Source organism: Peromyscus leucopus, chromosome 7 (genome assembly GCF_004664715.2).
Source record: "Peromyscus leucopus breed LL Stock chromosome 7, UCI_PerLeu_2.1, whole genome shotgun sequence".
NCBI lineage: Eukaryota > Metazoa > Chordata > Mammalia > Rodentia > Cricetidae > Peromyscus > Peromyscus leucopus.
In genome coordinates this window covers 35,667,314-35,692,345 of record NC_051069.1, presented here as the reverse complement: position 1 = coordinate 35,692,345, position 25,032 = coordinate 35,667,314, and the positions used below count along the sequence as shown (strand labels likewise).

The window sequence follows — 25,032 nt, the reverse complement described above, 5'->3', positions numbered from 1 at the left end:
AGATTTCACTGTGTTTACAAGCTCTTAAGATAATTTGGATGCTGGCCATTCTGCAAACTCAGTCAAATGCTCTTCTGTCAATACTGTCTCATCTACCTGGATTGAGATCTTACATGCACTGACCATGTTGGATGTGCTTTAAATGTTCACTGATGTCCTTGATCTTCCAGAAGTGACATTCTGAATTAAAACAATGTGCTTACAAATCAGCAATGAGATCAAATGTTTATCATAGAACAAAGACTAATTTTCCTTTCATTTTATGATTCACATAACCTATTTTTGCTGTGATGCATTCCAGTTTCTACTACACTGAAAAAAATGGGTTTCAGAAGTACCAAGGTTCCTGAACAGAGTGACATACCTCAAAAAAAGACCTTGCAAAAAGTTGAAAAGTCCTGTAGCACTTATGATAGTAGGGTGGAAATTCAAGTGTGTGTTTTAGATTTAAGCAATTTGAATGTATTTGACCTGCCATGTATGTTGGTACACATGTTGCCTAGTACCAGTGGAAGCCAGAGAGGGCATTGGATCACCAAGAATTGGAATTACACATGGTTGTGAACCACTGTGTTGGTACTGGGAATCAAACCCTAGTCCTCTGGAAGAGCAGTGCTCTTAACCACTGAACCATCTCTCAAGTCCCTAGTTTGTTATTAACAGTAGCTGCAAATAAGATGGTATCTCCTCTGTAAAAAGAATGAACATATTTTGCAGTATTTTTAATATGTGAAGTGTTACTTTATCTCATGAGTAGAATGTCTATTGTGGTTCTCAGTGAGTGATGTGAACCAAAGAAATGCTGAGTTTGTTTTTGTGTGAGGTAGCAAGCTTCACCTACCTAGTCAACAAGGTATGAGTCATTCACTCACTCTCTCCACTTTCTTCCTTCCAGACATCGATGATATGGAGGAGTACAACAATGATGATGACTTTGGTAAGGAGAACAACCTTCAAAGTGATGCTCTTGGTAGTAGTAGGTAATGGTATTCCTGGCCACATCCACCTCTCCACTGACTTCCATGTATCAATGATAGTGATGAGGATGACTCTGAGGATGACTTGGGTAAGGAGAACAGCCTTCAAAGCAATGATGTTGGTGGTGGTAGGTCATTCCTGGTCAGATCCATCTCTCTACTGACTTTCATCCAGATTTCAATGGAATGGATGAGGACAACATTGATAATGACTAGGGTAGAAAGACCAACCTGCAAATGCTGAACTTGTTAGTGGTAGGTAAAGGCATTCCTGGTCAGATCCAATGAACAATCTAGCAGCGATCAAGTTATTCCTTCTGCTTGGAAGGCAGGGGAAGAAAGTCCTCTCAAGGGTCCTTCAGTGGACAGAAGTATCAGCCAGGGTCCATTCCCGAATCATCGTGTTTCAGCTCCTTTTCTCATTGCTATGATGAAATAAGTGACATGAAACAGGTTGATGGAGGAAGGGTTTATTGTGGCTTATTGTTAAAGTGGATCACTGCATCATGTTGGTGGAGATATGAAAGCTGCAGGGAACTCAAAGGCTTGCAGAGTTGTAGCTCTCAGACAGCCACCCACAGCATACAGGCCTGTCTTGGAGGCTCATGCCAGCTCCACTCCAAAAACACTGCCTTCCACATCCTGCCATCTCTAATTTGCTCAGGTCTCCTAGTAACCGAGCCTGGACATCCACCAATGGCCTTGCCTAGCCTCTCTCTAGGGACTCTGGCCCTTCCACATGGTGGCAAGCCTCAGCTTCTTTCCGTGATCCCTCAGTCCTGTAGTTTTTCTTCCACCATAGCAAGTAGCACATAGGAGACTCTGACACATCACCAAGTTTGGGTGCCAGCTTGGGATACGGCCTGGCCCCGCTCTGAGACAGAGCTTCTGTGTGCGGATGTGAAGGAAATAGTTCTAAGAAGAGCTTGTGTCTGTGATGCTGGTCCCCTAGTCATCTGATTTCCCAGTCCTGGATACCCAGTAGCCATTGTCCCAGTAAAGGACAGAAGGTTTCACTTCACAGATTCTTAACCCAAACTTCTCACAAGCAGTTCCCAAGAGACGTGGCTGCCCTCTCTCCCTCCACAAGCCAAGACTCGCTTGTCTACCTTCCTTTCACCATTCTTGTTTTCCAAATTTCTACATGCAAGCTTATTCAGTTTTGAGCATTCAGTGGATCTTCTGTGTCAAAACACCACATTTCCATAATCCTCCCCCAAGCAACATGATCAGGTCCGTCACAGCAATAACCCATCTTTTCTGGCACTGTTTTCTGTATTAGTTGTTTTGTTGTTACTATAATAAAACACCAGAATCACAATGGAAGAAAACAACTTTGGCTTCCATTGCAGTGATATGGTGGATTTTGGCCAAGGCATGGAGTAGGTGATGTTGTCAGGCACGGAAGTGGTGCACATACATCCATACAGGCACTCATAGATAAACAAACAAACAAACAAACAAACAAACCCAATGTGTTTGATTCCCAGATTACATGAAGAGAGAAGAAATACCACAAAGCTGTCCTCTGAACCCACACCCATGACATGGTATAAACCCACCCACCCACCCACCCACACACACACACACACAATATTAGTACATAAAAATGATTTTTGAAAATCATATGTGGTTAATGCATCTAGATAGATGCTGGCCTATGGGGTTAAAAGAGGTTTGACTGATGTCTAGAAAGAAGTGCCAGTTGTCCTGACTTCAAAATGTTCTGAAGAAGTAAGAGAAAGCAGAAATCTATTTTTTTTTCTCTTTTGGTTTTTTTGAGACAGGGTTCTGTGTGGTCCTGACTGTCCTAGAACTGACTCTGTAGACCAGGCTGGTCTTGAACTTGGAGATCCATCTGCCTCTGGTTCCCAGGTGCTGGGATTAAAGGCATGGGCCACTACACCTGGCTAGAAACCCATCATTTAACATTTATTTCAGTGTTTCCCCAATGAAACATTTTCAGGTTGCTTTAGATTCACATTATATAGAAGGGCAAAACTTACCTTTCTCATTTCTCAAGGTCTTGATTTTTTCTCCCTAGTCAAGAGGATGTTCTTGCATCAACACAATTATGTTTATTAATTAACTATGTGCATTAAACCTGAATGTTTAGATTGAATCCATAGAACTCTGTCCACATCAATCCAAGATCCCCTGTGATACAATAAGTGGTACCATGATCTCAGGTTTATTTTGTGTTCTCCTAGTGATGTCTTACAAGGACCAGATGAAGACCCCTCCAAAAGAGAAGAAAAATCCATCACTAATTAAGGTAAAATATCTTTTCCCTTTTCTAAAACAAAAAGGTTGGATTTAGGATTCCTTTATATTTTCTTTTATCACATTGGGATGATAAAACTGATTACCTACACTATAGGTATTCAAGTATTTTCTAAGTAAAAGGAGGAAGTAGAACTAGATCAAGCAGTTTTTGGTCAAGTTGTAAAAAAATGCCAGTGCCAGTTTCCACATGTATTTTTAGGGGACCTTTCTTCTGGCAAAAGTTTTTCTGTCTAGATTAAAACTTGAGTGATTTTCACTCAAAAGTTGGCACACATTTGTAGAAGTAACCGTCTTATTCAATAAGAAACACAGAACCAACGCAAAGAAGAAAGCCAAAGAGGTCAGAGCTAAGAGCTAAAAGCCTTACCCTTCCTCTCGCGGTGGTCCTTCCTCTCCAAAAGAGACCTACTTCCTGTGTGTCTGTCTTTATAAAGACTTTCTGTTCTGCCTTCTCATTGGTTGTAAACCCAACCACATAACCACCTTGTCACTGCCTGTCTGTACAGACCTCCAGTTCTTCTATGGTTGGTATTGAGATTAAAGGCGTGTGTCTCCAATGCTGGATGTATCCTTGAACACACAGAGATCCTCCTGGCTCTGCCTACTAAGTGCTGGGATTAAAGGCTTGAACTACCACCCGGCTTTTGCTATGGCTTGCTAATAGCTCTGACCCCCAGGCAACTTTATTTATTAACATACAAATAAAATCACATTTCAGTACAAATAAAATATCACCATACACATTACCTGTGAAAAGTTTCTTTTCTAAGTGTCCTCTTACCTTTCTTCAGGGGACTTCTAAGGGTAAGGCAATTGGAATGTATTTTCCTAATTATTGATGTGGTAAAAGATTTTTAAGTCCATTATAAGGACATTAGGTGTTGAGATCATTAAAGTGTGAAGTTAAAGTAAATAATCTGACACAGAGGCACCCCTTAGTAGGGATTCATTTCACAGTACCAGATTGTCTTAATAGTTCTCTGCCATTTTTCAGTGTAGCTTCCAGGAAACATTTGTAGGGGACAAAGAGGTATGTTTGCCTGATCTGGGATAAATGATCAAGAGTATGAAAAATACTTATTTTTTTCACACATTACCCAGCCTCAGGTGTTTTGTAGCAGTATCACACAACAAATTAATACAGAATCTTTCACTTGGCCACTCTTCCCCAAGTCACTAGAAGAACCAAAGACAAGCAGAACTCAGTATTACCTGAACCTAAGAGTGTTTTCTCTAAATTGCAGGTCCAGTCAAGGAAGGGCAGATGCGGTATGTATTCTGGAATGACTTTTTTTTAAAGTCACACTGTAGATAAGAATTGCATATTTACTGCACCGCTATTTTCAGAGAGACCTGGTAGCCATGAGAATGGCAGGTTTAGTTTCAAACAACTACTGATATTCCAAGAGACACATCATGGTTATGTGTCTTTAGTTCTCTCTTATTTACCTTACTAACCTTGGGATTTTGTGTGTCTGACAATATCTTTATGTGTGCTTCCCCCCAAAATATCTTGATTTTCCAACAATTTTTCAATTTAAATGAAAAAATTAGAGAGTTGCTCTCAATTTTGCCACATCAATTAATTTAAAACTCATTACAGATACATATGATGAATTCATTTCTCAGCATAACCTTACTAAAGAGGAATGTACCAGGACAGGGAGGCACATGAGCAAGAGGGCAAGCTAGGGAATACAAGGACAAAATGTGTTCCCAGATACGAGGTATATAAGTCACATTCCCAGCTATAAACTCTGCCTCTGACCCTGTCAAGAAATGGGTAGAAATTATGGAGGAATCCTAGCTTTCCATTTCTAGAATAATTCCAACTGACAGAGAACTCTTAGCTGTCTCACTGGTCAAAACTGAAGATAGCATCTATGCATTGTGCTGGAGATACAAGTTTAAAAAATAAAGCCTAGGTAGGCTCAGATTGTTTAGCTTACAGAAAACTAGGCTATCATACAGAAAGTGTTGGGTTTGATCCTCAGCACTGCAAACCCTGGGAAGTTGGTAATTCTTGTAATTCTAGGACTGTAGAGTAAGGTGTATGGTGATCAATCTGAGGCATTCCCTGGCCAGCCCAGATTGTGACATGAGACCCTGTCTGAAAAATTAAAACAGCTACCACTACAACAAAACTCAAAAAAGTTAAAGCTTATCTGCTTGTTGTCAAATTGATTTTGACAATGGGGGACTCTACATTGGAAAACATGGTGGACATGTGTCATAATTGGGTTTTACTTGAACATGGCTGATTCCAGGTGAATGCTTGAGCATTGTAGAAGGCATTAGTATAAGTCCAAAGAGCCACCCATCAGAACTTAAGCCTACTAAGTTATTAATACAGTCTCATTATTTTGACCATACTTCTATTCTTTTTTGTGTTTTGTTTTGTTTTGTTTTTTTTCAAGACAGGGTTTCTCTGAGTAGTTTTGCTGCCTGTCCTGGATCTCACTCTGTAGACCAGGCTGGCCTTGAACTCAGAGATATCTGCCTGCTCTGCCTCCAAAGTGCTGGGATTAAAGGCATGCACCACCACCACTGCCTGGCAACCACACTTCTTTTCAAGATGAGGTACATTTATACTTGAAGGGAACTTCCCCTCACAGATGCTCTGTTTCCATGTTGGCCAAGAAATGTGAGCATAGGGAGCCATTACACTCAATGGATATATACAGTCATTATCGAACAATTTGATTTCATGTCAGGATTTCTAAATGCCTTGTGACTGAGAGTACCTCTATAGGTTGAAGACATCTGCTACAGATTGTTTTTGTTAAGGGCAGATAGGACTGTGTATCTTGCTCGGGGATGGACTGTGAATAGTAGAGTATGTAGTTTAGAAACTGGACATGGTTGAGGAAGCGTGAGCAGGGGAGGTGCGCACTTAGAGCTAGTGAAGGTTCTGCCCTTCTCTTCTCTGGACTTTTTCAGGCTCCACAGATAGTGCCAAGGGCAGTCGTCACCTAGAAACTGATGTGGGCAGACACATCCATTAAATCACCACGCCACCTAACTTCTTGTCCTGTTCACTGAGTTTGAATCTTATCCAGAGTATGTCAGTTGTAGGGAAGTGTTCCCTATCCCCACCACGACTGTAATGTAACATCAGTGTTAGAATGACTTGGAGTCTGAGTCATTATGTGGTGTCTGGTCAGCATGGTTGTCTCATCATTAGAAAGACAGTGTAGAAGAGATGGACACATTTGAACTAACCAGACTCTCTCATATCACTTCTTTTGGAGAAAAGAACTGAAAAGTAGAACTCCCTTCCCTGTTTTGAGGTTTTTCTGTCAGGGCAATTATGTCACAGTGGCATGAAGATAACCCCTTACCTGCTTCCCTACCTCAATGTGATACACAATCTTCATGGACTGTAAAACACCATGGGTAGGTAAAGAATGAAAAGAAATAGCCATTGTCCACTGTTCTAGAGCTGTCTCTGGATCCCTCCATTGCTGTCTCGCAGATTGTTCTAGCATTCAGTAAACCCCACAGACCACTTCTCTAGACCTAGTACTATTCTGTAAGTCTTCATGTTTACTTACAGCTTTAGATTCATCAGGTTTAATGTAAGTGCTTAGGCAGTTGGAGTGTCATAGTGCCAAGAATTGGTGTCATAAGTAGCTGCATAAATTTCACTAGGTTTACATGGATCCTAAAATGATTTGGATGCTGGCTGTCTCACACTCTGAGTCACTTTGCTTCCCTGCTAATACTGGGCCATTCACATGAATTGAGACCTCACTGACCCTGCCATTCTTGTGTTAAGTGGACACTTATGTTTGTGATCCTCCATTCAGAGTAACATTCTGAGTCATGCTTGGAAATCACTAATGAGGTCAAATGTTTATACACAGAACAGTTGTTAGTTTTCCCTGGGGTGGGGTTCGTTTGTTTATTTGTTTATTTGTGCATTTGTTAAATGCAATTGAGCTGACCTCTTTTTGTTGTGAATGCGTTGCAGTGAGATCTGTGTTGCAAAAGCTGGGGCTTAGGCACAGGAAGTCCTTCAGTGTGAGATCTGAAACATCGATCGTGCATATGAAGGACAAGGCATGCAGCACCAGTGACGGTACTGTGGATATTCAGTAATTAGTTTGAGTTATTAATAGTCATTGGTGATGATAATTGTACTAGTTACTTTTCTGTTGCTGTGATAATACACTATGACCAAAAGACACTTTCAGAAGAAAGAGTTTATGTTGACTTACGTTTCCTGAGGGGTAAATATCCATCATGGCGGGTGAAAGTCATGGCAGGCATACTGTCAGGAGCAGTAGGCTGAGAGATCACATTTTCAACAGCAAGCAGGAAACAGCAAACTGGAAGTTGGGTGAGGCTAGAGATTCTCAAAGCCTGCCCACGGTGATGCATTTTCTCCAGCAATGCTCCACTTCCTAAACATGCTACAACTTTCCCAAACAGTATCAACTACCAGAGACCAAGGTTTCAATTACAGGAGCCTATGAGAAACATTTCTCAGCATACCACCATATTCCACTTCCTTGCCTCTGTAAGCTAATGACCGTATTATAATGCAAAATGCCTTTAGCTCAACTTGAAAAATCCCCAGAGGGTACCCAGCCCCAATTGATACATCTGCAACACACCTAAATCTCAGGGGTCATTAAGAAAGAAGGCATAGAAAAGTTGTAAGAGCCAGAAGACCAGGAACTCTGCTGTGAGGTTGTCTCCTAGAAATGGCAGGGAAGCTTCATCCATGCTACCTAACAGTATGGCTACCTAAACAAGACTGGAAGTACACCACCAATAGACATGCTAACATGGAAGTGGGGGATCTCATGGAGCCCCACTCACAGAAAAAGAAATATAGACAACTGAGGAGTACTGAGAGCAGGAGATATAGTCTTCTTTGAGTTTCTTCTTCAAGTTTTGAGTTTACACAAGTGGTCAACCCTGAAATCATATACATACAAGTAACAACAGATGGATTGAATAAGTTGTATTTATATCTGTAGGCTGAGAAGTCACATGTTCAAAAAACTACAAATAGGAATTATTCCCCTACCTCCAGTAATACAATTCACCCAGCAAGGCTAGCTCCTAAAGGATCCACAATCTTCCCAACTGGTGCCCCAAACTGGGTACCAGATATCCAAATAGCTGAACCTAAACAGGATATTTCTGATTCAAACCACAGTCTACATCTCTTATTAAAAAGGTGGAAAATGCCTCATGTATTTTTAATGTGTGAAGTATTCAAAAGTAGAACTGCAATGATAGAACTTCAAAATGCATTTCAATGACTGTCGTGCTTCTCCCTGAATGATCTGAAGCAAAGGGAAGCAGAGCGGGTTCTCGGGTGAGGCAATGTGGCTTCACCCACTATCGACAGTAGTATGTAAATCACTCTCCACAGACATAGTTCCAAACATTGACATCATGGAGGATGGCAACACTGAAAATGAGTTGTCTCCTGAGACCAACGTGTATCTCGAAGACCATGGTAGGTCCTGGCAGTCTTGGCCAGATCCAGTGAAAGCGTTTATCAACAGTCAGGTTGTTCCTTCTGCTTGGGAGGCAAAAGAGGAAAGTCAATTTTAGGACTTCCAGATGGGCAGAAACAATGATGAGATTCTATTAATGATTAGTGGCTTTTCTTATTTTCTGTGACCAAATAACTGAGAAAAGCATTTTAATGGAGGAAAGGTTTATTTGGGCTATTATGACAAGGTGGTCATTCTGGCAGGGAAAATGTCTCAGCAGGTGTATGGCGCTGGCTGGTCACATTGCATCTGTACATAAGTGCATACACATGTACTCAGGAAGCAGAGACTAAACAGAAGTTAGACAGAGGTCTTTCCCCAGGGGCTTGCTTTCTCCAGGGATGCTCCATCTCCTGAAGCCTGTCTTAGGCAGTACCATAAGCTGAGGATAGAGTGCTCAAACTCATGAGGCTATGCAGGACATTCCCTAATCAAACCAGAACATACAGTATATAATTTAAGGCTTTATATAGATTGACCATTTCATGTCACATAATCTGAACTCTAGGCAAAAATACAAGAACCTGCTTTCTTATTTTTTCCACTTTGTCATCTTTTCTCAGAGAACGACAATATGTTTCAGGAACAAAGAAATGACCATGACATCTGATCAAGAGTTTAACATAGTTTGTCATAATCCTGGCAATTGATTTGAAGTCTGCTTGCTTTCCTGTGTCTTTATCCTACCTGTCCTTTCATTAATAAGTATTTTAGTAACTTCCTGTGTACTTCTTTTTGCTGAGACTGCACAGCTGATGTAGGGAATGTGCTTGGATACTGGGGAAGTTAGACAAAATGAAAATATAAAACACAGACATCTGTGTACACTTAAGATTGTTATGCATGTCTAATGGCATAGAAAGCACGTGACCTCATCTGTTATGTAAAACGACCATCTTTCTTTCAGAATCATTAGTTCCTGGGTCTTTGCATTCTTCTAGACCAGTAAATGGCTAGCTTAGCTGACACAGTACTTCCTTTCAAGCACAAAGACTTTCCCATTATGTGACCACATTTCTGAGGCAGATATAAGATGGTGGATTTCCCAAGTCTAGGAGTACTAGACATTTGAACAAACAATGTTAACCTACTAGTCTTTTCTGGCCAATTCATTCAAGGTCTAATAACTGAAGTCATGCAATTGGAACATTTTAAAGAACAATACTGACCATACTTTAGAAATGGAATCTGAATATGCATCTAGGCCAACACAGGACAACATAGGCATTACTTTTAAAGTTTTAGCTGTCTCTGTGCAACAAATGTCTGTGTGAAATTAAAATGAATACTTTTAGGAAAAACAGGATCTATCTAGAACAATAGCTTGAGGATTTGTTATAGGGTTTTTGTGACTCTGTGGAGTATGTGAGGGTGCACTGTCTATGGCAGTACATTGTGCTGACAACTAGCCTTTCTCAGCATTTACACCAATAAGTTAGGTTCACTAAGTTGCTCAGGAGGAAAAGAGACACGGACATTGTTTACTTCTTTAATGATGATGCACAGGAATTGAAGAGATGTGATGATGAATAGACTCAAGGTCATGATGTTCTTAGGTGAAAAGTGCCAAGGTTGAAATCAGATATGTAGCCCCCTAGTATGACGTTCCAAACTGTTACCATTAACTTATATTTAGGCTATGAGGACATTAACAACCGTACAAAAGAATCTATCTTCTATCTAAATTTCTTAATTGTGGAAGCAAGTAGAATTCCAGGGGACAGATGATCAGTGTTCTCTGCCTTAATGTGAGTTGGGTAGTCTGAACCTGGACATTCACCTCACAGAATGAATACAAAGGATGACCCAGTAAAGAAAAACTAGCAGGAGAAAAAAACAATCTATAATGGTTCTTTAAGTGTAATAATGTCAGTATCTTGCACTTATCAGTAAAGTATGATTATGTATCAAGGAGTGAAAAATTTAGTGTCATTACATCATGTTCCTGATACTGCATGAATTTTTCTTGAACAATGTGTACATTTTGAAGATTAAAATTCTATATGCTAGGGCTGACAATATGATTCAAAGGGTAAATGTATATTTCTTCCAGTGCTTAGTACCTGAGTGTCATTTCTCAGATCCATATGAAGGTAGAAAGAGAGAATCCACAATCTTGTCCTTTGACCCTTGGAGAGATGTCACATAGTATGTATTCCTGTCCATACACTTTGTATATGCATATACACAGGCAATGGCGAATAAGCAATTTAAAAAATAAGATCATAGTAAATGAATGAAGAGTCTGTCTATGTTGATCTGTAGCGGCTGAAAGAGGTTAGCAGAGATCTAGAAAGACTTGAAATGGTCATAAAGTGATAGAAATCTGTCATTTAACATAACATTTATTTAAGTGTAACCTAATCCAAGATGGATTATTTCACAGTGTGCTAGATTCCCTTTACTTAGGAGAACAAAAAGTCTCTACTTCATGTCTCTTGAGGTCTTGCCTTGTTTTCACTTTTCCTAGCAGGGAAAACTGTCTTGCAGCCCTTCAGCCATGTTTATTAATTATGTGCACTAAGGCAAGGCATAGGGACTAAATCCACATGTCACTGTCCCTAGCAACGTAAAAGCCCTTGACATATAACAGGTGGTACCATGAGCTGAAAGTTATATCCTGTTCCCCTAGATTTGTGTGAGGAGCATCCTCAGGCCTCAGAAGAAGGGTCAAAACCATCGTTGGTTGCGGTAAGATGGCCTTTCCATATCCTAACATAGAAAGGTTACTTTCATGATACTTTATTCTTATGGACATCAGATCTCAATAATAAAACTGTTCACACACTATAGGTATTAGAGTGTTTACATAGGAAAAGGACACAAGTCACCCATGATACGACACAGCATGAGAGGAAATTGTAAACCATGTCAGTTACCATAGTGGGTGTCAGGAGCTTTTCTTCTCACATAAGATTCCCCTTCAGACTAAAACATGTATAAGAAGCCAGCAGGCATATTATATAGGAAAAGTTCCTGTTTCTTCTGTGAGTGTCTTCTTGTCTTTCTGCTGGGGTCTCCTAAGGTTAACACAGTTGGAATGTGTTTCCCCAAATATTGATGTGGCAAAAGATTCTGGTGTCCGTTAAGAGATATTGAGGCAGTGAGACCTTTAGAGCATGATGTTAGAGTAGATACTTGAGCAACAGAGACACTCCTTGGAGGGATTCATCTCACAGATTCTTATAATATTTCTCTGCCACCTTTCAAAGAAGCTTTGAGGAAACCCTCAGTAGAGAATAAAGGGGTGAGTTTGCCGGATGTGGACTAAACAGGCAAAGGTGTAAAATTCACTTATATTTTTCACACAGTAACTAGCTGCAGGTGTTTTGTAAGAGAATCACATAACAGACTAATATAGAATCTTCAAATTGGCTGTTCTTCCCAGTCCTGTTTACAAACTGTCCTAAGTCACAGGAAAAAAAAACAGAAATCTGTGCAAACAAACTCAGTATGATCTGATCTAAGAGTGTTTTCTCTGAATTGCAGGTCCCGTCAAGGAGGCACAGATACAGTATGTATCTTGGAATGACATTTTTGGACACACTGTAGATAAGAACTCTGCATATACTTGTTGTCTTTGTCTGGTTCACAACTTCTATTTACTTGTTTATGTACAAATCTTTTTTAAATTTTAAGAAATCATCATATTCCCCTCTCCCATTTCTTTTCAGATCTTCCCCACCTCCCCACCTGATAACTCCATGCCTCCTCTCTCTTTAGAAAGCAAACAGGCCAGGTGAAAAACAATAAAAGTAATTTTAAAAAAAGGAAAAAGCACACATATACACACACCACACACACGCACGCACACACACACACACACACACACACATACACACACACACACACATACACACACACCCGCATATAAACACAGAATCAGAAACTATACTATACAAGCCAAAGCTCAGTAAGACAGAAATTGCCAAACAAAACAATGTAAGACACAGAAATCTAGAAAAACACCATTGAGTTTGTTTTGTGTTGGCCATCTCCTGTTGGGCATGGGGACTGCCCTGGAGTGTGGTTGACACACCATTGGGGAAAAGTACTTTTTCCTTTGTGAGAGCTTGTCAGCTGCAGATAGCTTCTTGGTTAGGGATGGGAGCCCATGTCTACTTCCAACTCTCAGCTCTAGGAGCCTGTCTGGCTTAAACCTGTGAAGTCAAGCTGTCACAGGCTCTATGTGGTCATATTGGTTCCTCATTCTTTTCAAAGCAATCTAATGGCAACAAGATTGTAAATTTGGGTAAGATAACAACAGATATCACAAGAGACCTATCATGGTCCTGTGTATGTGGTTCTCTCATTTACTCTTGTTGGGATTTCATGTATCAACAAACATCTTTATGTGTTTTCTCCCAAGAGATTTTCCAATTACACATGTCAATTTTGTCAATGAAGAGCTCTGAGGCCATGCCTTTCCTACATTACTTGGTTCAGAGCTCACCATAGCCATATATGCTGGATTCATTTCTCAGCATACCCTGCTGCTACAGGACAACCAACTAGGAGAGGGATGTGAGTGACCAAGCTAGATAGCTAGGGACTACAAGAGCCAACCATGTTCCCAGATATTTGGGATGAAAGTGACATTTTTAGAATTAGCTCAGATTTTCTCCCCATGGAGACATGAGCTGTCATTTTGCATGAATCCATTCAGCTTTCCAGCATATACCCAGAAATGATCCTGCCTATAGAAAACACAAACAGTATCCTTTCTGTATCAGTGATCAGAAAACATAGGTAGCATCCATGGATCAGGTGACAGTCATTCACAACTGTGAAAGACAGAGAAAGCTATGGTGTACTGGGTTTGTGCTTTTGCTCTGTCATTGGAGTAGCAGGTTTTCATTTAGGAGTCTCTGGGTTTGATACTCAACAGTGCATAAAGTGTGATGTGGACACAACATAGGTTGGTTAATCTAGTACTCTAGAAGGGGGCTCATGGTTCTCATGAATTTAATCTCATCTCCAATCACTGGCCAGTCTAGGTCATAAAAAAATGCCTGAAAGACTCACTGAGAGGAGCTGACCATGTGAAGTAGTGGCAGAGGAATGCCATACAATTAAACAAGCGTTGTTCCCTTACTCCACTCCTTTGTGAGGAATGGTGACTTTTTGTAGTAGGGATTGAAAACTAGAACATCTGTCCTGTTCTTTTTTTCTGTCATCTACTCAGGCACAGTGCCATTAGTAGCTAACTAGCACAGTGCCTTCAGGTCCAAAGTAGGAGATGTTGATTGTCTTCTTCTCTAGTGCCTTTCTGTGAAGGTAATACGAGATATGTCTGTGAACTTTAAAAAGCTGTGCTGTATAAATAATGAAGCAAGCATATGTTTATGCTCTTTCCAGAAGTCATCCAAACAGCCTCTCTGGTTGTAAGTATCACCATCCAGGTGGTGGTTCTGGAGAGACCAAGCACCATAGAGCACCTTTGTGGTACTAGTGCTTGTTACCAGTGTAGCTGAAGTTTTCCTGTGTTCCACCTGGCCCATGCTCAGGACAAACCTCTCTCAACTGCCAGTCCTGCAGCCACTTGGGCCCAAGTAAACACACAGAGGCTTATATTAATTAAAACTCCTCGGCCATTAGCTCAGGCTTACCACTGACTAGCTCTAACATTTAAACTAATCAATAATTCTTATTTATGTTTAGCCACATGGCTTGGTACCGTTTCTCAGTTCTGTCTTCACATCTTGCTTCCTCTGTGTCTGGCTGGAGACTCCTGACTCAGCCTTCCTCTTCCCAGAACTCTCCTCTCTGCTCTTCCCGCCTATACTATACTTCCTGCCTAGCTACTGGCCAATCACCATTTTATTTATTAACCAATCATAGCAACACATTCACAGTGTACAGAGCACTATCCACAGCAAACCAGAGCTCTTCCTTCATTTGCTTATTTAGATTCTTTAGGTGCAATGTAAGTTCTTAGGAAACTACAGTGTCAAGAGTCAAGAATGCAGAAGTGAGCAATTGCATTTTCAATGTGTTTACATGGCTATTCGAGGGATTTGGATGCTGGTCACTTCACACAGTCACACTGCCCTTCTGTTGATACTGTCTCATCCATGTGAATTGATACCCCACCTATACCGACCATGTCATATCTCCAATGAGTCAACACTGATTTCCAGGATTTTCCAAAGGTGATATTTTGAATCAGATGAGTGTACTCCCAAATCAGTAATGAGATGGAATGTTAAACATAAAACAGTTGTTAGTTCCTTATTATTTAAATGAATTCAGCAGAACTAAACATTCTTGTTTTGATTGCATTCAAGTGGTAGCCATATTGCGCAAGCTAGGCGTTCGGTGCTCCGTTACCTCTACAATCAATGAAATGTCTGAAACAACGCTGCAAAAGTCCTGTGACACTAATGACGGTACAGTGGAAATTCAGTAATTAATTATAGTTATTATCAGTAGTTGTAGACTGTATAGTATCCCCACTATAAAGAGAATGAAGAATCATTGTAGTAGTTTTAAAGTGGAAATTAATTTCTCTAGTCCACCTGTAGAACTACCACCACAGAGCATAAAACCACATTGAAATGCCTATTTTGGTTCTGGTGGCATGATATGAACCAAAGGAAAGCAGGGCTGGTTCTTGTGTGAGGCAGTGTGGCTTCACCTATGGCAGACACTGTGTGTGATCCACTCTCTCCCCTGGCTTTCTTTCAGTCATGGCTAATGATGATGATCACAATGCTGAGAATGACTTGTGTAGTCAGACCCACCTGAAAAACAAAGACTCTTACCTGTAGGTCATGGACTCTGGGTCAGATGCAGTGTGAGGCCTTCTAAACAGACAGAAACCATGAGGAGACTCTCATGGAATCATTCATTGGTTTTGTTTGGTTTTTTTTCCACCTTGATATGACCTAAGAAGATTCACTGAAGGAAGGAAGTGTCCATGTGACTTATTGAAGGGGGATCATTCTGTAATGTTTGAGAGTACCTGGCAGCTGGCAGGGAAGCCTAGGTGGCCTCATTTGCAGGAGACCACTTTGGTATGTTGCATCCATACCAAGGAAACAGAATAAGCAGAGGTGGAACTGGACTCCAACACCTGGAGGTTGGCCCTAAATGACTCACTAACTCAGGATAGGCTCCACACCCCAAAGCTCCCAAACACTCCACATGCAGCACCACCTGCATACAATTCAATCCAGAACACACATAGCCATGTACATTGACCATGTCCTGCCACTTAATATGAGTCTACTTAGGAAACTGAGAGGCTACAAGAACCCACTCTATTTTATTGCCCCTTTGTCATCCTTTTCCACAAAGGAAGACAGTAAATTCCAAGTACAAAGAAATGACTGTGTTGTGTGGTCCAAAAATGAATGTAGTTTGTTTTCATCTGTGTTAGCAAAGCCAAGCCAATGTTCCTGCCTCCTTCTCTTCCCAATACTTTCATTTATAATTATTTCGTTCATGCCATCACTTATGGAAAATATGCATATGAAAATAGGGACTGATTGTTGACAAGGTCAATCAGATGAACACATGTCATACAAACAAAAATCTTTGAAATCTTAAAAATTATTGTCTAGGGGCATGTGAATAAATAGAATGGAAGGACTTACTTGTTGTATAAAGATCAGCCTGTCTCTGAACAGTAAGTTTTCCCATGTCCCTTTCTATATCTTTTTGAGGGCCAAGGAGGTAACTCGTTTGATAAAGTGTTTGCTTTGTAAGTCTGAGGCTTCCATCAATTGGCCCACATCTAAAGGGAATCACCTTCATATGTATGAGGCCTTAATGATGTAAGATGATGGCCTTTATTTATCTTACAACACTTGAAATCTTAATATATAATGTTAATCCATCCTCTGTTCTGGGGTTCATTTCATTCAAGCAGGATCTATGGATCCCAGGCAACTGGAACACTCTGGGGAACAATGCTAGACTTATTTTAAGAACAGGCACTATTGCCAGTAGTGGAGTTATTTCTAAACCTTTCTCTAAGTCTTTCAAATCTGAGTCTGTGTGAAAGTAAAATTAGTATCTTCAGGATCATCATAGTCAGACAGACATTCAGACAGAATGAATATACATCTACAGATAGTTTGTGGAGACTGCAAATTCAAAAATTATACTTTGGTAGAAAGGGTAGAATTTCACCCCCCCCCCCCAAAAAAGGCGTTGTGGCTATCCCTGTTTATATTCATCTTGATAGGGTGGGTTTTTCAGGTGATCAGGTGCCTGCCTCGCTAACATAACAATTTTGCCATGCATTGGCACATCAACACACTGGGCTAGAGTTGGATGTTAGGGAGTGAAGAAAGGACAGACACACAGACACATGTACAGAAAGACGGGGTCAGAGTGTAGGGTTGAGGTGTAAACTCTGATGCAGGGCATCTACTAACTCTAGCAACCTGAAATTTTGGTGTGTGTGTGTTAGGTACATCACAGGGGGAGTGACTGGCTGCTTGCTGGCAGGAAGTCTCCACAGGCAAGCAGTGTCAGGCCTAACCTTCCAGACCAGGAAGATGCAGCTGCTGGTTTTTGTACACACTGATCAGGCACCAGTAAACACTTGCACTTGAACAAGAAGAAGACTTTGCCGACTTCCAGCCTGGTCCACCTGGGAGAAAGGCTTTGCCCATTTCCCCTGGGCTGTGCCCTTGTCAATAATACACACTTGCTCAGGACTTCACTCCCTCAGGGCTTCTTCTGCTCCTACAAACAAGCCAGTGGCTCAAGGGGGAAGCCCTCGTCTTTGTGAGGCATTACTTGTAACACTGATCTTAAAAGGTCTTATAATAAAACATCCAGAGTCAGATAGTGGAGTGAAAGCTGAAAGATCAGAGAAGCAGAACAGCCAGCCCTTAGCTTACCTCTATGAAATCCTCAGCCTCAAGAGAGCAAGTTCCTGTTTCCTCACACCTTATGTACCTTTCTATGTCCTGCCATATTGCTTCCTGGGATTAAAGGCGTGTGTCACCACTGCCTGATTCTGTTTCTCTCATGTGTAGTCCAGCGTGACCTTGAACTCACAGAGATCCAGACAGATCTCTGCCTCCTGAGTGATAGGATTAAGGGGGTGTGCCACCACAGCCTGATAGCTATGTCTAATTTAGTGGCTGCCTCTGTCCGCTGATCCCCAGGTAAACTTTATTAGGGTTCACAGTATTTCACCACACTAATAATGTAAGATGGTGCGTTTTCTAGACCTAACAGTATAAGACTTTGTCATAGACAGTGCTATTCCTCCCAGAATTCTCAGCTCATGTCATTCAGAGAGTCTCTATTCACCATGGTTGTGCAATTGGAACGTTGTAGAGACCATTACTGACCTTCCTTAGGAGTGGACACTGACTATGCGCTTAGGCAAACATAGGAATTATTTTAAAACTTTTGATTCTGTCTGTTCAACCCAGCCCTGTGTGAGAGGACACTGCTGTCATGTTACGAAGGATATATGCAAGAACAATCGCTTTAGAGACAGAGATGTAGGCCTTCTGTGGGACCGTGTAAGGTCTTTGGCAGAGCATCCTGCCAATAACTAACTTTCCTCAGCACTTCTGTCCTGTGTCTTGGGTTCATTAAGTCACTCAGGAACAGCACAGATGTGTGTCCATTTTCAATTAAGATCTGCATTTCCTGTGCAGATTCAAAGAGACACAATGATGAGTAAATGAAAACAGCCAGTGCTGTTCTGTGAAAGGGAGAATGAGGGACTCCAACGTGTGGGTCCAGATTTGGAGGCTCCCCTCTGCTGTCATTAGCCAGATAAGAGGTTCTGTAGTCTGTGTAAATTTCTGGATTTCCAAAGCCTTTGTGAATGCATATGATAAGGTAGAGTTTCAGGTAATATGTTAAAGCATAGCCCAGGGTGGGCATTGCTGCAGGAATCCTTTTCTCATCACTGTGGTGATGTCAAAAGCACATAGAAAGAACCAATGGTGATACAGAGTGTTGAGGCTCACAATTTGGGAAAAGGGAAAACCACACCCTATAACTATCATATCTCCCCTCACCCTATGGTAAGGCCATTTAGAGCTCTTATCTACTAAGACCCCAGTCAACATTAAGTTATTTTATTTACTTATTGATTGATTGATTGATTGATTGATTGATTGTATAGTATTCTGTGTGCAAGTATGCCTGCAGGCCAGAAGAGGCCACCAGATCTCATTATAGATGGCTGTGAGTCACCATGTGGTTGCTGGGAATTGATCTCAGAACCTCTGTAAGAGCAGCTTGTGCTCTTAACCTCTGAGCCATCTCTCCAGCCCCCAACACTAAGTTACTAATCTGGTTTCATTCATTCTATTGGCCATAAATATTTCAGGGAATCTAGACTGTGTCTCCACAAAATACTTGCCCTTACTGATGGTCGGTCTCCATGTTGGCTGGTAAGGGAGAACATGGGGAACATGTGTACTCAGTGGATCCACACAGCCAGCATTGACAAGTCATCATTTCTAAGATGCCTTTTGTTCCCCGAGGCATATCTATGTGATTAGGCATTAGGTAAAGGGGGGCTTTGGTTAAGGGAATGTGGGACTATCTTGCTCTTGGGTACAGTATGAACAGAAAATTTTGTAGAGCAGAAACTGGACTCTGAGAAAGGAGCAAGCAAGGTTAAGTACATACTTTGAGCTAGAAAAGCCATTGCCCTCGTCTTAGGCATGTTTAGTCCAGGCAATACAGATAGCACTGAGGGCAGTAGTTATGAAGAAAGTGGTATGTACAGATGCAGTCCATTAACTCGGCAAAGCATCCAGTTTTATCCCAGCCTGTCTGTCAGGATTCAGGTCTTATGCGGGGTTTGTTGACTGAAGGGAATCTTTTCTCTCAGTCATCATGTGACAAGGGTTTCAGAGTGACTTGGAGTCAGACTCCTGGTGAGGGCCTTCTCCTAGTGTGGTTGTCTGATCATTATAAATTTGCACTGAGAGAACCCTGACATTGTAGTGATAAATTACTAGTCATTTGAACTAACAAGTTTCCTCATATTGCTTCTTCTAAAGGAAATGGTCTTATTTATTTATTTATTTATTTATTTATTTATTTATTTATTTATTTTTTCTTGAGTCAGGGTTGGAAAAGTAGAATAGCGATCCTTGTTTCAGTTTCTTTGTTCTGTCAGATAATTCAGTCTATTATTTTTTTTTTTTTTTTTTTTTTTTTAGTTTTTCGAGACAGGGTTTCTTTGCATAGCTTTGTGCCTTTCCTGGAGCTCACTTGGTAGCCCACGCTGTCCTTGAACTCACAGAGATCTGCCTGGCTCTGCCTCCCTAGTGCTGGGATTAAAGGCTTGTGCCACCACTGCCCGGCTCGGTCTGTAATCTTAAAGTGATTATTACAGTGTCCTCAGACAATAACAGGAAGTAGAGATGGTCCCTTACCAGTGCCCCGCTTGTTGGTGATCTTATATATTTTACACGGATTGTAAAACATCATGTTATGTGAGGAATGAAAAGTGGTGAAGCAAATAAAAAGGAAATTTAATATTTCAAAAGAAAGAAAGAAAGAAAAAGAGAAACAAAGAAAGAAAAAGAAGAAAAGAAGCAACCATTTCCCCTGACCTGGCAGTGTACATACACTATCTCTGAATCTGACTGTGGCCTCTTGGTGATTTTTCTGGCCTTTGGCAAACGCCACAGAGCTAGCTCCCTTTTTGGTGCTAGTGATTTTCTTTGGGGCTTGACATTCATTTACTTTTTTAGATTCCTTAGGCTTAATGGGAGTCCATAGGAAGTTGTACTGTCAGGTTCAAGAACAGAGAAGTGAGGAACTGCACAGATTTCACTGTGTTTACATAGCTCTTAAGATAATTTGGATGCTGGCCATTCTGCACACTCAGTCAAATGCTCTTTTGTCAATACTGTCTCATCTACCTGGATTGAGATCTTACATACACTGACCATGTTGGATGTGCTTTAAATGTTCACTGATGTCCTTGATCTTCCAGAAGTGACATTCTGAATTAAAACAATGTGCTTACAAATCAGCAATGAGATCAAATGTTTATCATAGAACAAAGACTAATTTTCCTTTCATTTTATGATTCACCTAACCTATTTTTGCTGTGATGCATTCCAGTTTCTGCTACACAGAAAAAAATGGCTTTGAGAAGTACCAAGGTTCCTGAACAGAGTGACATAACTCAAAAAAAGACCTTGCAAAAAATTGAAAAGTCCTGTAGCACTTATGAGAGTATGTGGAAATTCAAGTGTGTGTTTTAGATTTAAGCAATTTGAATGTATTTGACCTGCCATGTATGTTGGTACACATGTTGGCTAGTACCAGTGGAAGCCAGAGAGGGCATTGGATCACCAAGAATTGGAATTACACATGGTTGTGAACCACTGTGTTGGTACTGGGAATCAAACCCTAGTCCTCTGGAAGAGCAGTGCTCTTAACCACTGAACCATCTCTCAAGTCCCTAGTTTGTTATTAACAGTAGCTGCAAATAAGATGGTATCTCCTCTGTAAAAAGAATGAACATATTTTGCAGTATTTTTAATATGTGAAGTGTTACTTTATCTCATGAGTAGAATGTCTATTGTGGTTCTCAGTGAGTGATGTGAACCAAAGAAATGCTGAGTTTGTTTTTTTGTGAGGTAGCAAGCTTCACCTACCTAGTCACCAAGGTATGAGTCATTCACTCACTCTCTCCACTTTCTTCCTTCCAGACATCGATGATATGGAGGAGTACAACAATGATGATGACTTTGGTAAGGAGAACAACCTTCAAAGTGATGCTCTTGGTAGAAGTAGGTAATGGTATTCCTGGCCACATCCACCTCTCCACTGACTTCCATGTATCAATGATAGTGATGAGGATGACTCTGAGGATGACTTGTGTAAGGAGAACAGCCTTCAAAGCAATGATGTTGGTGGTGGTAGGTCATTCCTGGTCAGATCCATCTCTCTACTGACTTTCATCCAGATTTCAATGGAATGGATGAGGACAACATTGATAATGACTAGGGTAGAAAGACCAACCTGCAAATGCTGAACTTGTTAGTGGTAGGTAAAGGCATTCCTGGTCAGATCCAATGAACAATCTAGCAGCGATCAAGTTATTCCTTCTGCTTGGAAGGCAGGGGAAGAAAGTCCACTCAAGGGTCCTTCAGTGGACAGAAGTATCAGCCAGGGTCTATTCCCGAATCATCGTGTTTCAGCTCCTTTTCTCATTGCTATGATGAAATAAGTGACATGAAACAGGTTGATGGAGGAAGGGTTTATTGTGGCTTATTGTTAAAGTGGATCACTGCATCATGTTGGTGGAGATATGAAAGCTGGCAGGGAACTCAAAGGCTTGCAGAGTTGTAGCTCTCAGACAGCCACCCACAGCGTACAGGCCTGTCTTGGAGGCTCATGCCAGCTCCACTCCAAAAACACTGCCTTCCACATCCTGCCATCTCTAATATGCTCAGGTCTCCTAGTAACCAAGCCTGGACATCCACCAATGGCCTTGCCTAGCCTCTCTAGGGACTCTGGCTCTTCCACATGGTGGCAAGCCTCAGCTTCTTTCCGTGATCCCTCAGTCCTGTAGTTTTTCTTCCACCATAGCAAGTAGCACATAGGAGACTCTGACACATCACCAAGTTTGGGTGCCAGCTTGGGATACGGCCTGGCCCTGCTCTGAGCCAGAGCTTCTGTGTGCGGATGTGAAGGAAATAGTTCTAAGAAGAGCTTGTGTCTGTGATGCTGGTCCCCTAGTCATCTGATTTCCCAGTCCTGGATACCCAGTAGCCATTGTCCCAGTAAAGGACAGAAGGTTTCACTTCACAGATTCTTAACCCAAACTTCTCACAAGCAGTTCCCAAGAGACGTGGCTGCCCTCTCCCCTCCACAAGCCAAGACTCGCTTGTCTACCTTCCTTTCACCATTCTTGTTTTCTAAATTTCTACATGCAAGCTTATTCAGTTTTGAGCATTCAGTGGATCTTCTGTGTCAAAACACCACATTTCCATAATCCTCCCCCAAGCAACATGATCAGGTCCGTCACAGCAATAACCCATCTTTCTGGCACTGTTTTCTGTATTAGTTGTTTTGTTGTTACTATAATAAAACACCAGAATCACAATGGAAGAAAACAACTTTGACTTCCATTGCAGTGATACGGTGGATTTTGGCCAAGGCATGGAGTAGGTGATGTTGTCAGGCATGGAAGTGGTGCACATACATCCATACAGGCACTCATAGATAAACAAACAAACAAACAAACAAACCCAATGTGTTTGATTCCCAGATTACATGAAGAGAGAAGAAATACCACAAAGCTGTCCTCTGAACCCACACCCATGACATGGTATAAACCCACCCACACCCACCCACACACACACACACACAATATTAGTACATAAAAATGATTTTGAAAATCATATGTGGTTAATGCATCTAGATAGATGCTGGCCTATGGGGTTAAAAGAGGTTTGACTGATGTCTAGAAAGAAGTGCCAGTTGTCCTGACTTCAAAATGTTCTGAAGAAGTAAGAGAAAGCAGAAATCTATTTTTTTTTCTCTTTTGGTTTTTTTGAGACAGGGTTCTGTGTGGTCCTGACTGTCCTAGAACTGACTCTGTAGACCAGGCTGGTCTTGAACTTGGAGATCCATCTGCCTCTGGTTCCAAGGTGCTGGGATTAAAGGCATGGGCCACTACACCTGGCTAGAAACCCATCATTTAACATTTATTTCAGTGTTTCCCCAATGAAACATTTTCAGGTTGCTTTAGATTCACATTATATAAAAGGGCAAAACTTACCTTTCTCATTTCTCAAGGTCTTGATTTTTTCTCCCTAGTCAAGAGGATGTTCTTGCATCAACACAATTATGTTTATTATTAACTATGTGCATTAAACCTGAATGTTTAGATTGAATCCATAGAACTCTGTCCACATCAATCCAAGATCCCCTGTGATACAATAAGTGGTACCATGATCTCAGGTTTATTTTGTGTTCTCCTAGTGATGTCTTACAAGGACCAGATGAAGACCCCCCAAAAAGAGAAGAAAAATCCATCACTAATTAAGGTAAAATATCTTTTCCCTTTTCTAAAACAAAAAGGTTGGATTTAGGATTCCTTTATATTTTCTTTTATCACATTGGGATGATAAAACTGATTACCTACACTATAGGTATTCAAGTATTTTCTAAGTAAAAGGAGGAAGTAGAACTAGATCAAGCAGTTTTTGGTCAAGTTGTAAAAAAATGCCAGTGCCAGTTTCCACATGTATTTTTAGGGGACCTTTCTTCTGGCAAAAGTTTTTCTGTCTAGATTAAAACTTGAGTGATTTTCATGCAAAAGTTGGCACACATTTGTAGAAGTAACCGTCTTATTCAATAAGAAAACACAGAACCAACGCAAAGAAGAAAGCCAAAGAGGTCAGAGCTAAGAGCTAAAAGCCTTACCCTTCCTCTCGCGGTGGTCCTTCCTCTCCAAAAGAGACCTACTTCCTGTGTGTCTGTCTTTATAAAGACTTTCTGTTCTGCCTTCTCATTGGTTGTAAACCCAACCACATAACCACCTTGTCACTGCCTGTCTGTACAGACCTCCAGTTCTTCTATGGTTGGTATTGAGATTAAAGGCGTGTGTCTCCAATGCTGGATGTATCCTTGAACACACAGAGATCCTCCTGGCTCTGCCTACTAAGTGCTGGATTAAAGGCTTGAACTACACCCGCTTTTGCTATGGCTTGCTAATAGCTCTGACCCCCAGGCAACTTTATTTATTAACATACAAATAAAATCACATTTCAGTACAAATAAAATATCACCATACACATTACCTGTGAAAAGTTTCTTTCTAAGTGTCCTCTTACCTTTCTTCAGGGACTTCTAAGGGTAAGGCAATTGGAATGTATGTTCCTAAGTAATTGATGTGGTAAAAGATTTTTAAGTCCATTATAAGGACATTAGGTGTTGAGATCTTTAAAGTGTGAAGTTAAAGTAAATAATCTGACACAGAGGCACCCCTTAGTAGGGATTCATCTCACAGTACCAGATTGTCTTAATAGTTCTCTGCCATTTTTCAGTGTAGCTTCCAGGAAACATTTGTAGGGGACAAAGAGGTATGTTTGCCTGATCTGGGATAAATGATCAAGAGTATGAAAAATACTTATTTTTTTCACACATTACCCAGCCTCAGGTGTTTTGTAGCAGTATCACACAACAAATTAATACAGAATCTTTCACTTGGCCACTCTTCCCCAAGTCACTAGAAGAACCAAAGACAAGCAGAACTCAGTATTACCTGCACCTAAGAGTGGTTTTCCTCT

At 41.0% G+C, this 25,032-nt stretch overlaps 1 protein-coding gene across 1 annotated transcript in view; it reads left to right on the top strand.

Moving 5' to 3' along the window:
* Positions 1 to 24,044, top strand: part of LOC114689238 — a 35,018-nt gene extending 10,974 nt beyond the window's left edge. The window contains exons 2-11 of the mRNA XM_037208217.1: positions 896 to 937; positions 3,188 to 3,252; positions 4,508 to 4,532; positions 7,237 to 7,344; positions 11,412 to 11,470; positions 12,269 to 12,293; positions 15,067 to 15,168; positions 21,442 to 21,483; positions 23,723 to 23,787; positions 24,033 to 24,044. Coding sequence (XP_037064112.1) covers positions 896 to 937; positions 3,188 to 3,252; positions 4,508 to 4,532; positions 7,237 to 7,344; positions 11,412 to 11,470; positions 12,269 to 12,293; positions 15,067 to 15,168; positions 21,442 to 21,483; positions 23,723 to 23,787; positions 24,033 to 24,044 — 545 coding nt within the window. The remainder of the gene's footprint in view (positions 1 to 895; positions 938 to 3,187; positions 3,253 to 4,507; positions 4,533 to 7,236; positions 7,345 to 11,411; positions 11,471 to 12,268; positions 12,294 to 15,066; positions 15,169 to 21,441; positions 21,484 to 23,722; positions 23,788 to 24,032) is intronic.
* The last annotated feature ends 988 nt before the right edge of the window (positions 24,045 to 25,032 follow it).